The sequence below is a fragment of the Rhinolophus sinicus genome, chromosome 4 (genome assembly GCF_057876585.1).
Source record: "Rhinolophus sinicus isolate RSI-liver-muscle chromosome 4, RSI-T2T, whole genome shotgun sequence".
In the NCBI taxonomy this organism is placed as follows: domain Eukaryota; kingdom Metazoa; phylum Chordata; class Mammalia; order Chiroptera; family Rhinolophidae; genus Rhinolophus; species Rhinolophus sinicus.
This window is the reverse complement of record NC_142504.1, coordinates 105,799,527-105,823,082: the sequence shown is the minus strand read 5'-3', so window position 1 is coordinate 105,823,082 and position 23,556 is coordinate 105,799,527. Positions and strand designations below refer to the sequence as shown.

At 43.8% G+C, this 23,556-nt stretch overlaps 2 protein-coding genes across 15 annotated transcripts in view; both read right to left on the bottom strand.

Moving 5' to 3' along the window:
* LOC109446167 (O-acyltransferase like protein-like) overlaps nucleotides 1-2,342 on the bottom strand; it is a 65,276-nt gene extending 62,934 nt beyond the window's left edge. Inside the window, exon 1 of the mRNA XM_074339881.2 lies at nucleotides 2,203-2,342. Within this exon, the coding sequence (XP_074195982.2) occupies nucleotides 2,203-2,269 (67 nt within the window). The 5' untranslated portion in view covers nucleotides 2,270-2,342. The remainder of the gene's footprint in view (nucleotides 1-2,202) is intronic.
* Nucleotides 2,343-8,797: 6,455 nt separating this feature from the next.
* Nucleotides 8,798-23,556, bottom strand: part of ZNF532 (zinc finger protein 532) — a 97,109-nt gene continuing 82,350 nt past the window's right edge. For 13 of the 14 annotated variants that reach the window (XM_074339890.2, XM_019729288.3, XM_074339886.2 and 10 more), the window contains 3 exons: nucleotides 15,106-15,218; nucleotides 12,906-13,053; nucleotides 8,798-11,290 (listed from right to left, as the gene is read on the bottom strand). In XM_074339890.2, coding sequence (XP_074195991.2) covers nucleotides 10,796-11,290; nucleotides 12,906-13,053; nucleotides 15,106-15,218 — 756 coding nt within the window. In that variant the 3' untranslated portion in view covers nucleotides 8,798-10,795. Of the gene's footprint in view, nucleotides 11,291-12,905; nucleotides 13,057-15,105; nucleotides 15,219-23,556 lie in introns of all 14 variants that reach the window. The other variant, XM_088798018.1, reaches the window with a different exon arrangement.

The following is a 23,556-nucleotide window of genomic DNA, read 5'->3' as shown; positions in this document are numbered from 1 at the left end:
ACCCCCCACCACCCCATTATCAGAGATCCTGCTTATTATCTCTGTGCTTTGGATGGGGGATGGGACTTTAAAACATTATTGTGAACATTTAATATATTAAAAGGGCACAAAGAAGAAAATATGAAAATGCCTATGTTCCCATTGCCCAGCTTAAAAAATAAAACTTGACCCATCATTTGAAACCTGATGTGTCCTGAGCTGCATCCCCACCCTAACCAGCCCCACTCCAAGGCAACTTCTAACTGAATTTGGAGATTGCCACTCTCAGGCATCCCTTCTATTCCTTGAAGGCAAACGTGGCTCCCTAAGCAATAAAGCACCTTAATTTGCATTTTGAAAAAAACTTTATATACTGTATATATTATCCTACAACTTTTTTGATGTATTTCTGAGTAGTCCCTCCATATTAATATATGTAGCTATGCTCCACTCCTTTTTGCTGGTGCTTTTTTTTTTTTCCCCCCTTGTTTCTCTCATAGCTTATTTTAGGCAATGATTGAAAGTACAGGCTTGGGAATCAGATGACCTGGGCGCAAATCCTATCTCTGCCACTTATTTCAGGCAAAATACTTTACATCTCTGTGGCTCCATTTTCTCATTTATGAAATGGGGATGATAAAAACATCCTCCCCACAGGGAGCTAAATGAGACAACTCCCACACAGGGCTGGGAAATGGTGACTGCCATGAGAAAGTCTTCTCTAAATATTGACTCTTATTATTTTTCCATCCACATGACTGTCAGGAAAACCATTTGGAGAACGAAGGTCAGAACCATGCCCTGAGCTCAGAAATCTCAGGCAAAATGTCAAAGCAAGAATGCCCAGTGTTTCCTGGTGCATCAGAATGAAAATCAGTTAAAATGACAAGAGACAGTAGCATCCGTCTATTAAATGAAGCAGTTGTCATCTATCCCATTTATGTAAGTCATTCAATTCTTTCTGGGACCATTCATCTTGGGGAAAATTTTAAAATGAAAAAATAAAATATTAACAGTTTTAAAATAAATAAATCAATAAAAATTAATTAATTTTTTAAAAGATTTTTCAATTTTCAGGCGTAACTAGAGGAAGTTTTAAGGCAAATAAAGTGTTAAAAAGGCTGTAACTAATGATGATAATATCTGCCACCATCAAAAATCTGAGGCAGTCATTGCACCTTCTGGGTTTTCTTGGCTGGCTTATTTGGCCTGGGGTTGTCAGAATGCTTCCTGTCAATATCATCAAGTGTTGCAGCAAAACAAAATCTAATCCAACATGGCACCTGGAAATGGCTACTGAATAAGTCGTATTTATTTTTCCCACCATATCATTAAATAGCAAGACATCTAATCCAGTGCAGAATGGCAACGGCTTCAAACCATGTGCTATTTTGAATTACCCAATATGAGACCAACACTTTTGTTTATCTTTACAATGTATATGATGCTCCTGAATGAACACAAAATAAATGTGTTCAAAATGGAAATGGAGATTGCTATGATAGTTTTTCTGGCTTTAGAAAAAGTGAGTTTTTACATTTTTCCTTGTTAGTGGTTTCTTTCCATCAGCATCAACAAGGAATCATTCACCCAGAGAAGTTCCCCCACTGAAAATGAATCTGGTTTCCTGCCCCTTTCTAGCAGGACGGTACGTGTCCCGTTAGTTGTGAGAATAATGTTGGGACACGAATGGAAAATAACTACAGTGACCTGACATCCATCTATATCACATACTAGGAGGTATGGGGACTTCTTCCAGCCTGAACCAGTCCACTCACCAACATGCCTCAGAATTTACTATCAAACATATAATAGGCACAATTCATTCCCTGAATAATGAAGCAATTTGTTCTGAAAAGCAGACTAAATGTCTAGAAAAAGAAATAACGTAAGCTATGTCATACAAAGTGAAATGTTAGCAACAGCGTCCTACAAGCATCAGTGGCCTCGTACAATTTATAAATCATTCTCATCTTATTAAGAGGTTGGTCCTCATGCGATTCCTTCTGGCTAGAATTGATATCACTTCCTCTCCTGCCTTCCCCCAAGAAAAATTCCTCCTCCCTTATTGATTCCTGGAGCAATTTGTAAATTGAGGCTCATCTTGTCCTCTCTAATTAGTTCTGTGTTTTCAGTTCTCCAGAGTTTTTTCTAGAATGCTCCAGGACGAACCTCAGACTGCCCTGTATTCACCTACCCAACAGGCCAGGGGAACCAACTTACTTCTTAGAGCGTATTCTTTGGGCTCCACTGAATTCAGATCAGAAAGGAATTCATCAGTGTCTTGCATGCACTTGAGAGAAATGTTTCTTGCAGGAAAAACAAAATGTAATTGAAACTGAAAAGAAAGCAGACAAAATAGTACTGTGAGAACCATCATTGTCACTTAACTTGTCAGGAAAAAACTCCCTTCTTAGACAAAGAGGCTTATATTTATGAAACACTAGTCTATAACATGTTGGGGGGAAATGTGACATTGCTTGCTCCTTAATATGCAGAGACAAGCTGTGTCTCCTCAGCCACCTGCAAAGCGGCTGAGATAAACAAACCATGGAAACCGATTTACACACAACTTGTTATTGTGGAGTAAAATCTTGCTGTGGATGTGGGGGCCGCTGACCACCTGGCTCCCTTTAGTTATGCAGATTAACATGGATAACGCTAGATTCTCTGGAGTTAGCCGGTCTTGCGTACATCTCAGGGTTTCAAAAATATACCGTGGCTGATAAGTGGCAATGTTGGGTTTTTCCCCAGAATGATTATGAATCCCACCTCTAAAGCATTGGGATAAGTGATAAGTAAAGAAGGGCTTCTCCGTGAGCAGCTGGATATTTCATACATCTGTCCATGTTTGCCGGACTTGAGAGCAACATAGGCGTGGGAGTGATGAACTCCCCCACGGAAGGAACCATGTTGCAATGGGACAAATAAGGACACACGTCATCTCGTGGGGCTTAGAACACACATCCCAGGAAGGAAATGATGCTGACAGAAGACCACGGGCACTGTGTTCATCTACTTTAAGAAAACATAAAATGTGTGGGTCTGGATTTCTCAGCGTATAAATATTTTCTTTCCAAAAAGGCTTTCTTTAAATAGCAGCCTCCCTAACTGCATTTAAAATGAGATGCAAACCTTGTTCAAACTGGGAACAAGTCCGCTCTTGTGGGTGGCTGGGACTCAGTTGGCCTTCCTGTGTCGCCCTGGCTGTAAGGTGGCCTCTAGCACCCCAGACTTTTGTCTGCGTCCATGGGGGCTGCTGTAACAAAATACCATAGCCCGGTGGCTTAGAAACAACAGAAATGTGTGTCTCACACTTCCGGAAGCTGCAAGTCTAAGATCAAGGCTCCAGCATGGCTCTGGTGCGGGCCCTCTTCTGGGTGATTAAACAAAAAAATCTCTAAAACCTCGATGTATTTCCAAGTCAGTTGTGAACATAGTGTCGTCATTGAAAATATGAAAATGCTTTTAGAATTCAGTGTTAAATACTCCATCTATTGTCAACTGGGAAGAAAAAAAAATATCATGTGCAGAACACACCCCCACATTTCAATAGGCAGGACTCAAAACCACTTGGATGCTTTTTAAATACCACATGAACAAAAAGGAAAAAAGAGCATCTTACGTTTGGGAAGTTAATAGCTCAAGACCCTTCTAATGTTTGTCCCCAGTCCTAAGAAACAAAATTATGACTACTCAAGTTCAAGGAGACGCAGGTGTTTTACAAAGACATTTGAAGTACCTGTTTTATGCGAGGCAAGGTGCGAGGCGTAAAAATAGAACATGAAAATAAATAAGGCCTCCCTTTCCTGAAAGCCGGCCTTTATCATTTCCCGAGGCAGCAGCCATCCGCTTGCTGAGGCTATTATCAATGCCACGGTTATTTTAGTCAAGTAACTAGCTCTATGGAAAAGTAAAGAGCATTAGGCCGCTCATCGTTTGGCAATGAATTTGAGAAAACAAGGATTTGTCTTTGCTGACAAGAAAAGGGATCAACCTGACAGGAAAATTGTAACCGATAGCTGCTCCTCTCAGGATGCAGGATGAATCACGCCCCATGCAGCGAGAGAAAAGGGCGACCGCCGATTAGAAAGCAGGCTGAGTTCATGGAACAGCTCAGGACATCGATCCAGAGGATGGCAGACCATTAGCAAACAACCATAAAATGTCAGGAGTGATAAGTGCCGGGGAGAAAAATCATGCAGGGTGAAGAAATGGAGAGTGACGGAGTGGGTGTGTGTTGTTGGTGGGAGCACACGCATTTCAGCAAGGTGATCCAGAAAGGCCCTCTGGGCAGGTGACTTCTGAGCCAACCTGAAAGAAGTGGAAAGGCCTGTGTGGGAATCACAACAGAGGGAAGAGCAAGGGCCAGGTCTTGTGAAGGGAATGTGAGTAGTGTATTCAAGGAACAGTCAGGAAGGAATGGTAGAGGAGGCTGGGGAGGTGACAGGATGTAGCAAACGGAAGGGCTACTGGGGTCTCACAGTTATTGAAAGGTATACACTTCCGTTGATCTTGGTAAGTCTTTTCAAAAATAGCTAATGGTGTCATGTTTGGATGGTGTCTTATTCAGAGGCAAGCAAGAGTCTAAGCTTTGAAATGTCCCGCCGTGGTGTCGGCATTCCCAGGGTCCAAGACGGCTCAGCTGTTCCCTGAAGGCGGACTGACTCCCCAGTGGGCAGAGAGGGTGAGGAATGTCCACATTCCTTCCTCCCACATCTTGGGCCTTCCCTTTCCCTGACCAACAAGTGCGATTCACAAGGTAACTCCCCATCTGCCGTCTCCACGATCATTGCAAACCGCGCCACCAGAATGAATACCTTGAATCTGTCCCTCCTTCTTTGTATCGTCTGCTGGAGAGTCAAAGCAGGAGCACTATGTGGCCAAGTATGGTCATCCCCTGCCTGAGGGTCGACTGCCAGGGGTCAGGGAGAGTGACCTTCGGCTTGCGGAGCAGGAGGCAAGATCCAACTCTTGCCGAGGGTCATACAGTGGCAGAGTCCCAAACCCTGGAAGGGAATCAGATGCTGAACTGACAAAATCAAGAGAACCATCCATTACCCCTAGTAGAGATGTATCTTCCACCCTTTCCGAGAGGGCCCTTCTCTGACACGTGCAGCAACGCTTCTCCTGAGTTGTCAGCCTCACACCGTCCTCTCCAATCAGATCTACGCCTCCTTGTTCTTTTTCATCACATCCATGGTGCTTCTTCTGCAGGAATAACCAAGCTCAATTAAATTTGACTAGACCCGAAGGTCAGAAAATTACCCTTGAGCTAAACTCACACTCTCTGGAACTGAGCTGGAGGTGTGACAAGGTGGGGCGTATAGAGCTCCCCTAGATTAAAATGTAGTCTTGCAAAGGACTGTTAGAGAAACAGACCTGTCGTGGTCGTGTAATTTACAATTGTAAGTAGAAGAAAAGCTCCAGGACAAGCAGCCTGCAATAATAATAGCAAAGCAAAGTGTGAATAATCAGTTCCTTTACATGGTGCAAGACGTTATAAATCGTGCAGCCTGGAGTCACAAGTAACCTCACAGACTGAGTTTAGAAACTAGCAAAGAATATCTTCTGGGAAACGCGATTCTGTTTCCTTAAGTGAAATGAGCCGCCAGGGGAAGGGTATCATTCCAGGATAAACCTGGTGAGGTAATTAGAAAGAAAAGGTAAACACGGAATGCTGAGGACCTGCTCCAGCTCACAGCCTGCCTACAGGGGGTGAGGTGCATGCTGACAACACCGGTGCAGAGCAGGCACTTCTGAAAGGGCACGCTCGGTGTCTGTCATCGTTACAATGTCTCCCACCAGACACCCCAGACACATCACACATCCCTCTGTCCTGCTCTGCGCCCCACGTGCTGTTTCTGGGGTTCCCTTGTCCTCTAGCTTTCATTTGGCTTTGGCCACTGGGAGGTGCGGGTGGAAACTTTCGAGTGTGAGGAGACAGCTTTCCTGTAATTTTCCTCCCACACGCCCTGCTTCACCGTGGCTCTGGCTCTTACGGAACAGGAGACGTCCCTGTTCCACAGCTGCAGCTCTGCCCCTGCCGGCAGCCTGGGGGTGACAGTGCCTCCCCATCATTGCTAGTGCCTCGGTGTCTCAACCTCTCTTGCTCCAGACCACAGCTCTGTATGTGGTGCCCTCCTTCATTTCTTTAAACCTTTCCTAGTATGGTATTTGTATCCTGCTAAGACCCCAATTCATAAAGGATCTAAGGTTGGGCAGCCCCAGATATGACTTTTCCAATAAAGGCAGCAAATATGAATGAGCAAACTCCCAGGAAAACATAGGCTACAATGATGAGAGTTCCATCACTCAATGAATTGAGCCTTTACTAAAATGTTCACCCACACCTATTGGGATAGTAGGCAGGGGAACAGGATGTGACAGGAGAATGTTGTCTTTCACAGGAGGATTGGCAGTAGCCACGTCTCCAATGTGGACGAGGCCGGGCTATCCAGCATAAGTGGTTTGAGGGGAGTGATGCCTACAGAATAACTGGCTAGTCCAGAGCTTCCAGTAGCTGGCAGAGTGGCTCTTTGCAGACACCTAAATTCACAGTGCCATGTCCCAAAGGTTTATGGGTAACTCTGGAAGGATGTGAGAGTCCTAATTTCAAAAGGAAACTCGAAGTAAACAAGAAGGTTCGTGTCCATTTAAGCAAAGAATGAACTGTGCACAAGTAGGAGCCCAGTTTCTAAGGTAACTAACTCTAGGTTCCTTATTTAGAAAATGTATGCTTTAAAATTAAGAGTTACAATCTGGAACACTGACTGTGTGTGTGTGTGTGTGTGTGTGTGTGTGTGTGTGTGTGTAACTAAATGGCATCGATACATTCCACATTTGGCACACCCCTCTCTTTTCAGACCTTTCTTTGGGATAGATGAATAGTTCTTTTAAGTCCTATTTTATTTCATGAAGTTCTCCAAACACATTTCCCTCTTTTCTCCTTCCAAGTAGCATTTTAAAAAGTGCTCACAGCATGATGAATATATTAATATGAAATAATAATATCTTAATCTTCGCCAAAGTTTTCAAGAGGAAATTTCCCTGTTGGCCAAAGATCCCGGGGCTGGAACTCATGAGACCACTGGCTCTGGGGAGAAGTGTCCACCAAGCTTTGGATGGGAGAGTTAGTTGTTCTTTAGAATACTTACTGAAGTAGGAGTGGGGAATTTGCAAAAAAATGCATCTGGGAGGATGACGTGGCTAATGCTATGGACTCTAAGCCTATGTTTTCCTGTTTCTCATTTGTATAAGTTTTTATCACCTTGCTGGCATTCTTCATTACGTGTCACTATTACTCAATTATTTTTGAAATAGAATCATCTAACCACACACAAAAACATCTTAAATGTATACATCTAAAGTGCAAGCTTCTCCTTAACTAGCTCTTTGACTTCATGTTTCTATTTAAGTAATGTAAACCTGGGGGGGGGGGGGGGAGTCTGTTTTAAGAAATCACCTAGGTTTTTGAACTTCCAATCAGACTTATCCTCTCTCTGTATCCCACAGCGTGAAATCCTCCTGACACTACTTCTGAAATGCTACCTACAACTGCAGCTTCTTTCCAAGCCTACACCCAGCACACTAAGCTGGGTCCTCACACCCATGTGTGTCAGCACCATAGCTACACTGATTCCAACTTTTTTCCTGTGATGGTCATTTATGCTGTTCGAGTATTTTCAGGCCTCCGCCTTCTGGGCATACAGTAGGATTGCACTTCCTGGCCTCCTTGTAATTAGGTGGCCATGTGACTGGTTTTTACCAATGAGTTGTGAAAAGTGACATCTGCTACTTCTGGGCCAGAGCATTTAATTGCCCTTTCCCTCTGCCACAGTAATCAGCAGCTTTTATGATAGTCGAATGAGGGGACAAGGAGATTTGAAGCAACGTCTCCAGTCAACCCACAATGGACATCAAATGTGAGCAAGAAATAAGTCTTGTTGTTAACAGCCACGAAGATTTAGGGTTGTAACCATAGCATAACTTAATTTATCCCAATTGATACACGTTCCCACCATCCCTCCTAAACACTGTCACCTAATCTGGTTACGTCACTTTCCTGTCCAAAGAAATTTCTACCCGAGTACAAACTCCTTAGTTCACCATTCAAGGCTTTTTGCAAATTGACCTGAGCCTACCCTGTCGGCCTCAGCACCACTCCCTCACCGGCCAGAGGGAATGGGCTTTCTAAGGATTCATGGAACATGCCCGTTTTCTGCCTTTGGTCTGACTACGTCCTGTTCCTCAAAGGCCCACACGACAACCACACCCAGCATCTACGACTAATGAAGAATGAATGGGTTGAACGTCACAAGTCCTAATGTGGATTTTTGCTCAGCAGTCACACTTGACCGAAGAAGCACTGACATCTTTTGTTAGCAGCTAAGAAGTTTCCGCAACGGCCCTTCCCAGTTCTATTCCCTCTTTCTGGAACTCCTATTAATTAAACTCGTTAGATGTTCTCCTTTTGTCCTTCTTGAATTCTCTTTCACATATTTCACCTCTTTGTCTCTGTGCTGTGCTCCAGGTAAGTGCTTCACGATTGGTCTTCTAGTTCACCAATTCTCTCTTCGGTTGAGCCACCCAGCGTTCCTTCCAGGACTACAGCATCGTGTGCTGTTTTTCTAGTCTGGGTTTCAGTTTGTTTTTCATTTTGTACCTCTAGTTCTTTCTAGCAACTTTCTTGGAGGCTCAACTAAGCATTGAAAAGATGCTAGTCTCATATTACTGAGCATTTCTGGGTATTTCAAGAGTAGACAGACTTCCAGGTTACCTTATAAAAGCCATCATGCCACAAACAAAAGTTCTAGTATCGTGTTTTGCACATACTTTTTATTTGTTGAATAAGTGAATATTTGTCAATATGTACATAAACACATAGAGCGAGCGCTAGATTTAGAGCAAGAATATCTGGGCTCTCATACGCAAAGCCACTTACCAGCTATGAGGGCTTAGGCAAAGAATTTAATCTGAGCTCAGCTTCCTCAACTGTAAAACTAGGCCAGTAAGACCTGTGCAGCCCCCCACACAGGTTTATTGCAAGGTTCAAATGCAGAAACATGTGAAAGTGCGATGAATACAAGTTAGAGCAATACAAGAATAAATATAACAAGTAACAGCAATTGAATCTCAAGTTGAGGAATACTGGAATCATGCCCTTGGCTCACAGCAATGTCCTGATGGAGTCAACAAGAAGTGACAAAACAGCTGATTGCTAACGAGAACAAATGTGCCATTCTTCTGAGTGGGAAGAATTCTGCGGTATCCTGTAGCCTGTCCCTGCAATTAATCACTTCCTAAACTTCACGAAGATGTCACAGTCCCACCGTCAATAACTCTCTCACAGAAGCACAAGGGCCAAATGTCCCACGTTTATTTACATGTGAAATGTGTTTAATACAGTTATGATGGATGTAGTGCATAACACCTGACAGCAGCAAGACCTTTTGAGGAACCGAACGTTGACTACAGTATACCATGCAAGTATCTATATATACACAAAAGAATTTTTCTTAAAAAAAAAAAAAAAGGTACAAAACATGTTTAGGGATAAATACAAGATATAAAATGCCAAAGAAAACACAAAACAAAAAACCAAAAAAATAGAACTCTCCCAGAGAACTATAAACGGAAGGGACACTTCAATAACTACCGCTAGTAAATATACTTATGGAAACGACCGAACTAACCCCAGGTGGCTCAGTGCTGAACCTAACGGCCAGTCGCCATGCACAGGCTGCTGCATTGATAAGTTGGTGGGGGAAGTTGTGCATCTCAACTCTAAGTACCCGAACGTTTGGCAGTAGCACCCAGAACAGGAAACGCCAACTCTTTAGACAGCAAAGGGTTAAGTCCACTGTGATTTTTGTCTTCCTGTCAAGAGCCAGAGAAATACTTGGTATCTTTAGTTGTTGTCTTTATAATAGTTAATAAATTACACGACAAAAGCTTTGACTATATAAATCTATTGGTCTAACCACATATTTGTAACTGTTACAGTAGTCCAGCCCTTTCGTTAATGTTATCGCCTTGTGCTCTTCAAGCCAGCCTTGCAAATTGGACCAGAAAACAACCAGCCCACACTTTTACCTTTAGAATACCCTTCTCCCCCATTCTATGGAGTTAAGGAACTCTGCGTTCCTTCCTGGATTTCTGGCCTCAGTTTTTATTCACCACCTGCAAGGCTGCTTTAAACACCGGCTGGCACGGCCTGGGACAGATGCCATCTGGCGCCGGGGTGCAGGTGTCTGCAGGGCACGGCCCGGATTCGGAGCAGGCACATTGAGGGTGGTGCTAAGACACTTAAAAGTCCCTAGTGTTTGGAGACCCACAATCACCTACAAGTTATGTAGTGAATCCTAAAAATTAAAAACACTAAAAAAGGCATTACCTTTAGCCTGTAATTAGTTAACCCTTTTAAATCCATAACATACAAAATGGTTTATTTGAATTCAAGGAACTGCCCCTGTTACTAAGAACTCTGTTTTAAAGAAACAATACAAAAAGAAAACTTGTAACCCAAAAAAAGAGAAACAAACTCAAAACATTTGCTACTAAATACTGATACAAACATGTAACAAAGAGTATAAAAAGTTATTCCTTTAAATATATACAAACTCTTTTAAACTCAAATACTGCTTTCATACTTATCGAGGATATACACGACGAGGTGGAGAAGGTACGCTGCAAGGGAATATATTGCAACAGCCTAGAGAGTACTGGTAACTCTATTATACTGCAAACTTTTTGTAACAAAAATGTCTTTCGGATTCCAATGTGGACGGGGATTTTCCTGATGGAAGGTGTGTGGCTATTTCTCAGCTGAACTCACTCTTTTGGATTTAATGAAGGCCATGCCGTGTGTCCGCATGTGAGCGTTTAAGGCAGCTTCAGTTTCGAACGTTTTTGCGCACACTTTGCACTTTCTGTCGGACGCCGCGCCGTCAGACGACTCGTCCTCGTGGCTGGGCTTGTTCTCCTGCTGATTCTCCTCCCCCGCCCCGTTCTGCTTGGACACTGGCTGAGGCTCCTTCAGCTTGTGCACGATGAAGAGGTGCCTGGACAGGGAGACGTGCGACGTGTAGCACAGGCCACACTCCCGGCACTGGTAGGAGGAGCCGTCCGATTTGTGCTGCGGGATGTGTTCGTGGAACTGCAGCAGGTTTTCGGTGGTGAAGCCGCACACGGCACATTTGTGAACCTTAAAAACATTTATCTTTAGCTTTTTCAGTGGTTGAGTAATTGCTCCCCTGGGAGGTCTGAACTCTAAAACCGGTTCTTCCAACTTCCGCTTGGGACTGGGAACCTTTGAGGGAAAAAACACACAATTGAAAGCCGTTCTGCTCTATGAGTGATACACGACCAGCTCTCTCGGACTCTTAAAGCTGCCGGGAAAATGTGTACTGTGAGCTTCGGGATTTGGGGTTTTCTGACAGCAGCGTATCTGCCACCGCACCCGAGGCTCACGCGTTTCATCCACTCCACAAATACGACTGAGTTCCTGTGTCAGCAGGCATCCACTCTGGCCCACGGGCCCAGCAATGGACAAACAAGTCCCAGCCTTCATGGAACACAGGTGCCACTGGTGCGTGACAGGCAGCAACCAAGGAGGCAATCCATAGTGCGCCACACACAGCAAGACAAAGCAGGGCGGGGGAGGAGATGAGAAGACGAGGGAGTGGTGGGGTTGTTAGGTTACATATCGTGTCACCTAACAGTGACGTCTGAACACAGGCCTGTGGCCGGACGACATGAGCCAGCGACCACATGGAAGAAAGGGCCCAGAAACCAGGAGCTGTGGATACAAAGGCCTGAGCTAGGGCCTGTGTGCTTGCGGAGCAGCAGAAAGGCCAGTAGGGCTGGAGCAGGGCAGCCAGCTGAGTGCGTAAATAAAGCCAGTGGTGGGTAAACTGAAAAGCACTTTGCAGGAGAGAAAATGCCAGGAGTTTTGCCTTTTCTATGACTAAGATGGAGAGCCGCTGGAAGACCCAGCTGGTCCAGTAACTGCCCTTTCCTGCCTATGTGCTCACCTTCATCTTACTCCTTCCCCCATGGACCAGGCCTTTCTACTTCCTTTCCAACCCACATCAAACCCCCTCATTTTTCACTCTCCAAAAATCCAAGCCTAAGGGACACTCCCCCCTTCCTGCTCTGTGGTCCACCTTGCCTGCCCTATTCACAGGGCACCTCTCAGACACCTTGACCTGAAGCTGTGTCTCCACCTGTGTTCTCTCACTCCCACTCCCCTTCCCACCCCATCACTTAGGGGAAAGAATTACAATCTAATGGGACACTAGTCTGACTTAGAGTCTGACTGGGTTCCTCAATGATTAACGCCTTGAAAGCATACATGGGCTTGACCAGGTACATTCCAGACGCAGCCCGTGCCGGACAGCAGGGTCTCTTAAGTGTCTGCTGAACTGTTGCTTTGCTCTAAGAGCACTCGGCACATTGTACACAGGTCAACAGATAGTGTTACCTGATCCAAGCTCACTATCCACTGAGGTAAGAATAAGGTACAAACTTGTCATTTTATCTCTTATCATTAAAAGAGAAGCTAAAAGGAACCACACTTTTTATTAGGACCCTATCACAACCAATACGGTGCCAGTGAAAAAGGATCTAGCTTTATATATTCCTTCTGGCTAAGAGGCGATTTCTGCGAGTCAACCTCACATTTTTAAATTTATTGATGTAAGTACATCCCTAAAGCTAGTTCTGGAAGGACACAGGAGAAACTTACTAGGAGCAAGAGGAAAGGCCAGAATGGGTACAGAGGGGGATTACCTGTTATTTTATACCTGTATATATAGTCTGATTTTTTAAAAATTGTGTAACTGTAGAAAAGTTTAAAGCAATGAATGGAAAAAAGCACGTCAGCAGCACGACTTCACTGTAAGGGCACGTCTGTAACGTCTGACCTTGGTGTCTTCTTTCAGTTCCACTTCCTCCTCGTTGGCAGCTTCTGTCATTTCTTTCAAGTCGGGATCCTTAATGCCGTGCATGAGCTGAATGTGTTTCTCCAGCATCAACCGTTTCGTGAAGGTCCGCCTGGAGTCTGGGCAGTGCCTGTGGAGAAAAGACAAGGAGATAACCTACTTGCTGAAAAGTCCCTCACGTGGAGGGGTACACTCGCTGCCGAAAGACCTTCCCTGGCAAGCAGTGTGCTCAGAGGGGTCGAGATGATGGGTACATCCCAACGGTCCCAAGCCAAATGGCTATTTTGTTACGAATCACAGTGTCCACTTTGTGCCAAAAAAAATTTGCAGCGTTTGTAAAACGTTTTCTTGTCCATTTTTTATGTCTTTATAGGCCCGGCCTAATTTGGTTCAGATAGAATATTTATTTTCTAGGTTTGGTTAAAGTATCGTTTAATTGGTAATTCTAAGAGGCTTTAATTTTAAAATGGAGAATGTTCCATTTCAGAAGTTTTCTTTACATTGACTCAGAGTGTTCCCTCACAGTTGACGTCACAAGAGACACTTTAATATGAGGAGCGTGCCCCCCTGACTCCTTCCTGATGAGGTTAATTATTCCTCTGCCATCATAGAGAGAGGACAGAGCGTTTTGCCTGGTGAAATCCCTCCTTGAGGCACAAATGCCACGTGGATGGCTAGGATCCTAGCAATCAAATAATGTGCCCACTCAGAGATTCAAATGTAGACAACTGTGAACAAACACCCCAAACAGGTCAATTTCTTTAAGTTTTCATTTTATCTTGGGGGGGGGGGCAAACCTATAGATTATGAATATCGTTTTTCTTTGGAAGATATGCATTTACTGTTTTCTTAATAAATTACAGGACAAAAACAGATTAAAAAAAAAAAAAAAAAAAAGGTAATGACCATGACGACTATGGAAGCCATTGACAAGCCAGACATCAAAAATACCACTGCAGGGAAGGGGCATGAAACGCACCTCCTCATCTTAGACAGACCAAACTGGCTGCCTCCGAAAAGGCTTCTGAGGAATTTAGAATGACAGGCCCCAAACCCTGATGGGTTCGTGGCAGAGACCCTCTCTGGGGGCAGTGGTGGGGGGCCAGCTCCAACACCAAGGAACACAGGGAAGTAGCCGGACAGTCCTGGCATTTTACGCCTGACAGTGAGCGACTTCCCGGGAAATAAACAAAGCCTGTCATTTCAAAGATCTTGCCAGGCTCGCTTCTCATCTTCTCCCAGCCCAGGCCGTCCTAAATTCTCCAATTCTTTCAATCTCAACACATCGACTTTATGTACAATGTCTTCATCTCACCCAAATCATTTTCTGCTTAATTTCACTGAAGGAGAGTGTACGCCCGTTTTCCTACCCAAGGCACTGTCCCTAAATAACCAAGAGGCAGCAAAGCCCCACTGATCTGACGCTACAGCCGTGTGCCACAAATGCGCTCCACACTGGCTCCGAGGCTTGTGTGAGCTTTAGTTCTCTTTCAGAAGAAGTGCCTCTAAGTAAGTAACCCTGTTACATCCACTCACTGTAGGCATGTTCTCATTGAGAGGGTGATAAAAGGCTTTTCACCAATAATAAGTTCTGATATTCACGTACAAAGAAGCTTACAACCATCCTGAGTGGGATGGTCCACTCGGCGTGTTGGCCCACGGGTCCCACGCATTTGGTCTCCTAGCCAAGCGTGTGTGCCGAGAGAAGGCTGCCCTGTATGAAGTGCAGCCATGGGACAAACAGCCCAGCCGACGACGACCCATGACTGGGCGTGTCAGGGCCTGCTCTGAACCACGGAGTAAATGAACCAGACAAAGCCGCTTGCCCACGCTGGCAAACACTGCGTGTACAGAGAGCAAGGAGCTGCTGATTCCATCGTGCCTCTGCCTATCAATCACTGCTCCCAAATCCTCACTCACAAACGATATGCCTCCGGACAGCAGGTAAGAGCACAGGAACACAGGGGATGCAGGAAACTGCTCCTTTCTGGTTTGATATTTTTAAGTGTCACAACCCAATCAAGAAGCTGTATGTCAAAACAACAGAATATAATTAAGAAACGAAATCTATACACTGTGGAACAGAGCATGGGGAATGGAAAATGGAAAAATATGAAAAACCTTGGTGAAGTTGCAGCTTAATCCTGTCACTGTGCTTCCCACATTAGAAATCGTAACTTACGAGCAGGTATAAACTTTCCTGATGCCTTTGTGCTTGATCCGATTGTGACGGCACAGGCTGTGTGATGAGCTGAAAGATTTGTCACACTGGCGGCAAGGGTGTTTTTTCATTTGCTTTATGAGGAGAAGAGAAAGACAGTCACTTAAGAGAACAAAAACAGAAAAATGCTTTAAAAATTCAGAAAACTTTCCTAAGAGTTTAGATCCGCATAACTGTTTAGTGACACAGTAGCAAAACTAGAAGATTACTTTTAAAGCTGAAACCGAAAGGGAGGGCAGGACTGGGATAATCACAACGAGCTAATGTCTAGCGGACACGATAAACTTTATCATAAAGTAGAAAAATTGCATTTTTTTCCTCAAAAACACTTAATTTTGATCCAACACAAACACACAGATATTTAAAATAAGAGAAAACATGACATAAATTTCCTTTGCAAAAGATACGTTATTTTTAAGAAGCATATATGAAAACATAATTCTTCAGTAAATGCCACATAAAGTCATTACTTAATGTGTTATATCCAGAAAGAATGTGTCACCTTATCCCATGTACCATTTTAAACTAAATCTCTTGCTAATTTTAAACATCTTAATTTTCCCTGCTTAATGATTAAGTAATTATACCTCACATAAGGGGAGAGTTTTCCAGAGGCCTTTTGTTTTAAATAATACCATTTCGTTATCTCAAGAACACAAGTGTGAAACCACTTTATGGAGATTGCCTGTTGATATATAGTGTCTGTGTATGGGGGAGGGAGTCAGAGAGCAAGAGAAAGCTATCAAGAGATACAAAATCAAAGTTCAAGTTTCCCACTTTGGCTACAACATAATTATGTTACGTTAACATATTCTCACATGGAACAGTTGAAGTAAAATCAGTGGCTTAACTTGAAAACAAATTCTTAGGGTATAACATGCATTGCAGTCTGCAATAAAATAATACGTCACAATGAAATTAAATCAAGAAAGGACTCTGTCTCAGGAATGGAACAAAATTTGGCTCAATCCTCATTAAAAATAATGCTGAAGTGGGAATAAGTCCTCATGGGAGTTAAGTTCTTTCAAATAACATTACTATTTCTGGCAATAAGAGATAAGCAATTGTGAGCTAAGTGATAAAGAAATGATAAATGTATTTTTATACCCCTTTTACATTAATCCCGACAACATGTTCTGTTCAAACTGGTAAGCGATTCTATTTAAGTGGCTGAGGGTTGGGCTCCAGAGTCTCAGAGATGGGCTGGCACCTTGTCTCCACCAGTCATGAGTTATGAGACCTGGGGAATGTGTCTCAACCTGCATAAACATCCACTCCCCAACTGTAAAGTGGGGGTCACACTAGTGCCTTCCTCAGAGAGTGGGGCTGGGGGGGCATTAAAGGGGCAACAGAGCGCTTGGGACACACAGAAATTCTCAATAAATGTTCTTTTATTAATAATAGTAAAGTTACATATCCAAGTTTCATTTTAAAGAATGGAAAATATTGTCTACTAAATAAAGCAAATCAGTCTGGTAGGTGTTTAAAAGGGTCTTGAACCCAGACAGAGGCAATGGAGGACGTTTCTTCTCCACGTTAAAGATGAAAGTCAGACCACTGCTTTTATTGTTTTCCTACGTGTAAACTGTCGGGGGTGGGGGGCGGTCAAGAGGGGGAAGAACAAAGCAAATAAGCAGCTGGTGCCTCTGAGACAAGCTCTCCCTTCTCCCAAAGGTATTCCTTCATAAAAATTTGTGATCACACAAATAGACCATTAGTAAATCCCTAGTCTGTTGGATTAGCCTGAGAAGGAACAAGAGGTTACATTTAGAACAGAGCTTTAAGTAAAGAACAGTTAACAATTTCTACTGTTCCGACAAAGGTATCTAAATATCTACTAATATCTAATTCCTTTTGAATTTTGTACATACAAACTGCACAATGTTAAGCTCACCTGGAAGAGTGGAAACACTGCAAGTCTTCGTGAAATAAGACAGTTGTAGCAAAGAATCCTTAAGGCTGCAGACAACTAAAATCTCTATTTCTACCCTTACAACAGGCAAGAGGCCTCAGAGACATGCAACCCACATTTTCTATTTAGGTGAAGGGTTTAATATTCCATTTCTTGTTATGGTGTAGTTACATTAATAGCAAGCCAAAATTTTAATAGAGAAATTTCAATAAAGAAATCCTCAGTAGATAATAAATGAAGAGCAGCTTAGCTGAATCAATAATTACTATTTTCAAAAAGAGTTGACAACGTGTGAGATAGGAATCTTTTCAATGTTTTTTATGAAAAAATGCAGAAATGAACTATGCAAGCCCAAAACAATGCAGCAGGATTTGAAAATCACCAGTGACAAGAAAATTACAGGTTTAAACTCCAGCTTCCAAATCAAACTTGTCGTGTTCACAGTACCTAATAAAAACAAATTGCTTTCTTCTTTGTTAAAATTTAAATATTAACTTATTAAAAGGTGCTTTACCTAATTTATTTCATAACTATATCTTCTGTGCTCGCTTCGGCAGCACATATACTAAAAACTGTATCTTCAATATTATAATAGCTCACATTGCTACCTTATGACACAGACAGCATTTTTTATCAAACAAAAATAGAAAAAACAGTATTAAGAAAGCGTAAAGTCTATCATGGTCTGCTTTCAAAACTTCTAAGGGCATTTACTTCCTCTGGCTCCAATGTAGTGTAAGCTGATCCTGAGGGACCATGCGTGGCCTTGACTGGATTTTCTATAGTCAACCAGAATTGGAAAAGAGACATGTTTTCCCACTCAATTACTAGTTGTTTTGTTTGTTTTTAAATAGAACTCTTTGAAGAAATAGGGAACCAGCCCTAAGCTGGCAGGGTCTGAAAATGTTGGTAAAACTTTAAAGCAGTAAAATACCAAATACACACTTGGGTACACCTCTTCAACTTCCTCCCTAATCTCCTATTTTTGACTCTTTTATCTTCACAGACTTTAGGACAGAAAGCATTAGCTCCTCTTAGCAAATTCCTTTGCTCTGAGTACCCTGGCCCGGGACTCAAGGTCTGAGCTCAGGGATTTAAAATGCCTTTGAAATCCATTGTTTTCAGATGGCACTTGGTGAACGCCACTGGCTCTGTCGGAATCAGACATTTCTCATTCTGATAACTAGTCCCTTCTTGTCTCTGGGCTTGAAGGCCTTTCTGTGTCAGGTGACTCTGAGGAAGTTAAGGGAAGGAGAGTCACATCTTTACAAATCCCTCTGGCGAGACAGCCACGGTCACCTTTCCCTGGCCTCCTGCCTCCATGCGGCATGGCCTTGCACCCACACACAAAACGCCTCCTTAATGACCGTCACACATCCGGACGCCCACAGATTTCAGATTAAAGAGAGTTGAATTATTCCCAAACCATGCTGACACACATTCTTCAGCTATCACAACATTTTTTTATGAAAAAGGAAAAAAACAAACCAACTATGTAATTCAAATGTATCACAGCAGCCATGCCTCAGAATTAACTCCTACACTCTGGATCCTTCCACGTGGGAATCGATTCTACAGCTCTACCCGTACAGGGTACAGTCAGTTCTGCTACAACATGACAGACATATAAATAACTCGTACTATAAACCACTGCACTGTGCCAAGTCAGAACACAACAGCTACAGGGCTTCAATCAAAAAGTAAGCGAGGGGCATGATACTCAAAACCTATCCGTGGCACATTTCATGCAACAGCAGCATGGTTGATACATGTTAAGTGGTTAAGAAATACATAGATGCTGCAAAGGAAGAAAGGCACTTTACCTTGAAAAAGTGGGCGTCAAGGGTTGTGGTCTGTTGAGTTTTTGTGAGGTGGTGGAAGGAGGGCCGGAGGGAAGTTGTGACACCAGGTGTGGACCGCGTGACAACACAAGGGGAGGGGAGGCCGCAGGTGGACGTCTGAGGTGTGTGTACGCGTTTTACTTATTCCGACGCAACTCCACCCCATGGTTTTCTGTGCTCACCTAGTGTTTCTCAGGGATGAGATCACACAGGAGCACACTCAGAATTCTCCTTCTGCTCCAACTGTGCCCTGATGTATCAACTGCACTGGAACAAGTGTGTGTTTTCCGCACAAGCACAAGCGTTGTAACAGCACTGACAGCATATACAAGGTTATTCACTGCAGCACTGTGCATAGTGGGGGAAAAATTGGGGTCCATCAAAGGAGAGTTGGCTAAATACATTCCATGTACTCACACACAACATTCTTATCATGTGGCTGCAGGAAAGAATGGGAGGTCTCAATGCACTGATACGAAAAGGACTGTCACTTGTATGGAGAACGAACTGCTGCAGAAAATTATGTTGACAAACTGTGTTCTGCGTTAGAAATAGTGAAAATGAGAACATATGATCAGACTCATAGAGAGAAACTTCACGATGCACAAGAAACTTTGTGATTACAGGTAGCAAGGGTAGGAATAAGGCTTTTCACTGTATCCCTTTAGATTGTTCGGATTTTTGAAACGTGAACACAGCACATAAAAAAAATTTTTTTTTGCCCCACCCAAAAAATTTTAAGCCAGGTTTAATGAGATAATTTACAAAATATAAATTCACTCTTTTTAACGTATAGTTCTCAGTTTTGACAAATGGATAGAGTTGAGTAACTGCAACTACAATCAAGATAGACTAAGTTTGTACAAAATTAATTGTGGTTTTTGGAATTACTGTTAACCTTTTAAATCACAACTACTTTTGCACCAACTTAACAGAACCGTTCCTCCACCCGGGGCCAGATTGCCTTGTGCCCCTTTATAGTCAGCCCCCTTTCCTACACCCAGCTCTTGGGGACCACTGATCTGTTTTCTACCCTTTAGTTTTGCTTTTCTGCTTGTCATATAAATGGAACCATATAGTATAGCACGTAGTTTTTTGAGTCTGGCTTCTTTCACTGGACATAACATTTGCAACTCATCTGTGCTGTTCAGTGTTATCAGTCGTCCATTCCTTTCACTGTGGACTCTTCCATGGCATGGATGCACTCGAGTTTGTTTACCCATTTTTGAGGGGAAGGACATCTACAATGTTTCCAGTTTGGAGGACTCATGAATTCAAACTGCTGTAAACGTGCAAGTGCAGGTTCTGATGTGAACATGTGATCTTATTTCTCTCGGGTAAACACCTGGGATGGGATTACTGAGTCATGTGGTAAATCAAATAGGAAACTGTCCAAGTGTTTCCCAGATTGGCTGCGCTTTGCTTTCCACCAGCAGCAATGACTGCGTAAGAGCTCCAACTGCTGTGCAACCTTCCCCACATCCGGTGTTGCCATTTCATTTCATTGTACCATCTAGAGGACGGCCAGTGGTGGGTGTTTCACTGTGGTTCTAATTTGTATTTCTCTAATGACTCATAGTACTAAGGTAAAAAATGTTCAATTAACAGATTAAATTTCAATGACTTACCTAACTGTACCTCTTCCTCCAAAGAAAAAATCCTGAATTCTACAAGTTCTGGGTTTTTTTATTTTTATTTCATAGTGAATTTCACTGCCTTGTAATCTCACTGAAAACAGAAGCTGTGAGTCCATCTCCATATCCCTGGCCTTCGGCGTACAGGAAATACTCATAGCCACTTATCATGTGAGGGAATGACTGCAGGAGAGAATAACTGAACACACAATTATCTACTGGAATAACATGAGCACGTAATTGGAGAGTAACAAATGTAGCATAAAGCGCTGGACACAGAGCAAGCACTGCTTGCTCTGTTTATGGAAAACGGGTGAGCTGTGAGCATGTTAAAATACTGATAAGAAAGAGCCTATAGGAAACGAAGACATTGAGGACAAAGGCAAGAGATGAGCACTGCACACGGAGGGGTCAGACAGAAGGAAGAACAAGGGTCCCACGCGGCCGGAGAGAAGGCGCCGTCCACAGACAGGTGCAGTGCCCACTCCGTCAGCGGTGGGTGGGTGGGTGGGTGAGGACGGGAGCGGCAAACAAGGCAGTCCTGCCCGGCAGCCTCCGTTTTCAGTGACGTGTATATGGTGCTCCTAGACACTGCCGCCTTCGTCGCCTTTCTCTTATTGTTGCCGATTATCAATGTAACAAATGCTCTTTGCGAAATAAAAGCGAGAATAAGGATTGCTTCTCATCTCACCAACTGAAGTAACCACGGTCAATTTCCAGTTATATATCCTTCCCATTTCTTTTCTGAATACACATACTTATGTATATTGATAAGAGTGAGCCTACATTATACATATTAATTTGTAACCTGATTTTTTTTCGCTTGTAAAAACACACACAGCGACTCGTATTTTGATGTTTCTGCATTCTTCCGAATGCATGCGCAGTATTCTACTGCATAAATGGACCATAATTTAACTATCTTCTATTCATGATTCAGGCTGTTTCGATTTTTTACTAATTACAGATAAAAATTTCTGTAGTCAACCAGTTATCTTTGTATACATTTCTGAAAGTCGTCTTTGTAGTTTAGAAGTTATAAAAAGGTTAAGGCTCTTTGAAGCTTCTTGCAGAACTGTCCTCAAGAGCCCCCCCCCCCCCATAAGTCAGCCCTCGTTCACCAAGCGTCTCAACACCAGTCACCATTCTTCAACTTTACCCAGGCGATAGGTAAAATACTACGTTGCACTTGATTTTGTTTTTCTTCAATGCGTAGTGACACTGGACATCTATCGACACTTGAGCCACTCGTATTTCCCTAGCGGGCCAGCTGTCCAATCATGTCCTTCCTGCAGTTTCCTACGGAGTGAAGGCAAGGGAAACGGCGGGGGAGGGGGTCAGAGAGCAGACCGTGGACCGTGGTGAGGGTTTGGGGTTGCCCTTGAGTGTCAGGGGAGCACACTAAAGGGTTCGGGCAGGGTCTGGCTGCCAAGCGTGGAAGCAGGGAAGCAGAGCAGAGGCTGTCCGTAACGATCCAGGGGAGACATTACGTACCCTGGGCTTGGAAAGTAAAGGTGACGATAATACGTGGTTGGATTTCGTGTATATCTCAAAGGTAGAGAGGTAGGAGCATTTGGCTGAATGTGGGTGACAAAGGAGAGAAAAAGAAGGGTCAAGTTTCATTCCAAATTCCACCGCCTGGGCACCTGGTGGAACAGAGTTACCAGTTACTAACTGGAAAGGCAGGGGAGACGCAGGTTTAAGGAAGGAGAGGAATCTAAAGTTACATTTTGGATACATTATATTTGAGACGCCCACTGGAGATCTAAGCAGAGATGCTAAAGAGGTGGCTAGATTCAAGCCGGGAACTCAGGGGAGAGCTCCAGGCCAGAGCCCTGAATCTGGGAGTCATTAGGATCCAGACGGCTTTTAAAACCATGGGTTTTGACAAGAACTTGGTGAGAGCAATGGCCACATGAACATTTATAAGCTAAAAAGATGAGAAAGACAGAGAAGAGCTGTCATTGAGGCTGGATGGGAACCAAGAGAAAAGAGTGTCCTGGAGGCCGAGTGTTTCAGACAGGTCACATTAGATGACGCCTGAGGAAGCCAAGACCTCTGGGCTTGGTGACAGGGATGTCACTGAGAGCTCAAGTGGTTTGGGTGCCGTGGTGAGACAAATGCCTAAATGGGAGGAGAGGTGTGGGGAGTACAGGACAGAAAACCATGGCAAGGAGATTTGTTGCAAAGAGAGACAAAGAAAGGCAGCAGAGGAGTGGGGGCACGAAGGTGGTTTTGCTTTGTATGGTCAGAGGCACCAGGGCATGCTTCATGAGTTTTGAGAATGATCGAGAAAAGCTGAAGATGCAGGAGAGAGGGGACAAGTGTGGCTGTGACATCCTTTAGTGGTCAAAAAGGGGGCTACGTGGAGTGCACAGATGGAGGGCTGTCCTTATGCAGAGCACAGGGTCACCCTTTGTAACAGCGGGAGGGGGAGCTGGGGACCTAACACAGGCAGAGCAGGTGCCTCCAGACGCACAGGGGGTTCCATTGGGCCGTCTCTCCCTCCGTGCAAGGCAGAACGCAGACTTGCTGGCTTTCGAGACTGTCCACGATCTAGTTCTCAAGCCATCATTTTGATTACATCTCCTAGGGCTTTATCAACTTTTCATGCAAAGCTACTCACGCTCTCATCTGCTGGAGACAGTGACACCTTCCTCCTTGCCCTTCTGAGACAGCCTTCCCTCTTCTGGAGATTCATTCAAACCCTTTCCACCCCTCTGGCCAGCTCCCCTCAGCTCCTTGGGGGGCACCCCTGACCTCTCCAGCCACCATCCTCTCCTCCTCTCACCCATATCCCACGCAGTTACCAGAGCGAAGCACTGGAACCGCACCTCCATGTCACGTGACTGCCTAAGAGCCAGCTGTTGTTCTCAGAAGCTTCAGGACGTAAGGCCTTTGGACTTGCCTACCTCACGGTCCAACCTCCCTTCACAGCCTTTTCAGCACATCACCCTCCATAACTACTTGTTGGCGTAGCTTGTCGTGTGGTTTGTACCACGTCCATACTCTTCCTGCAGTTCTG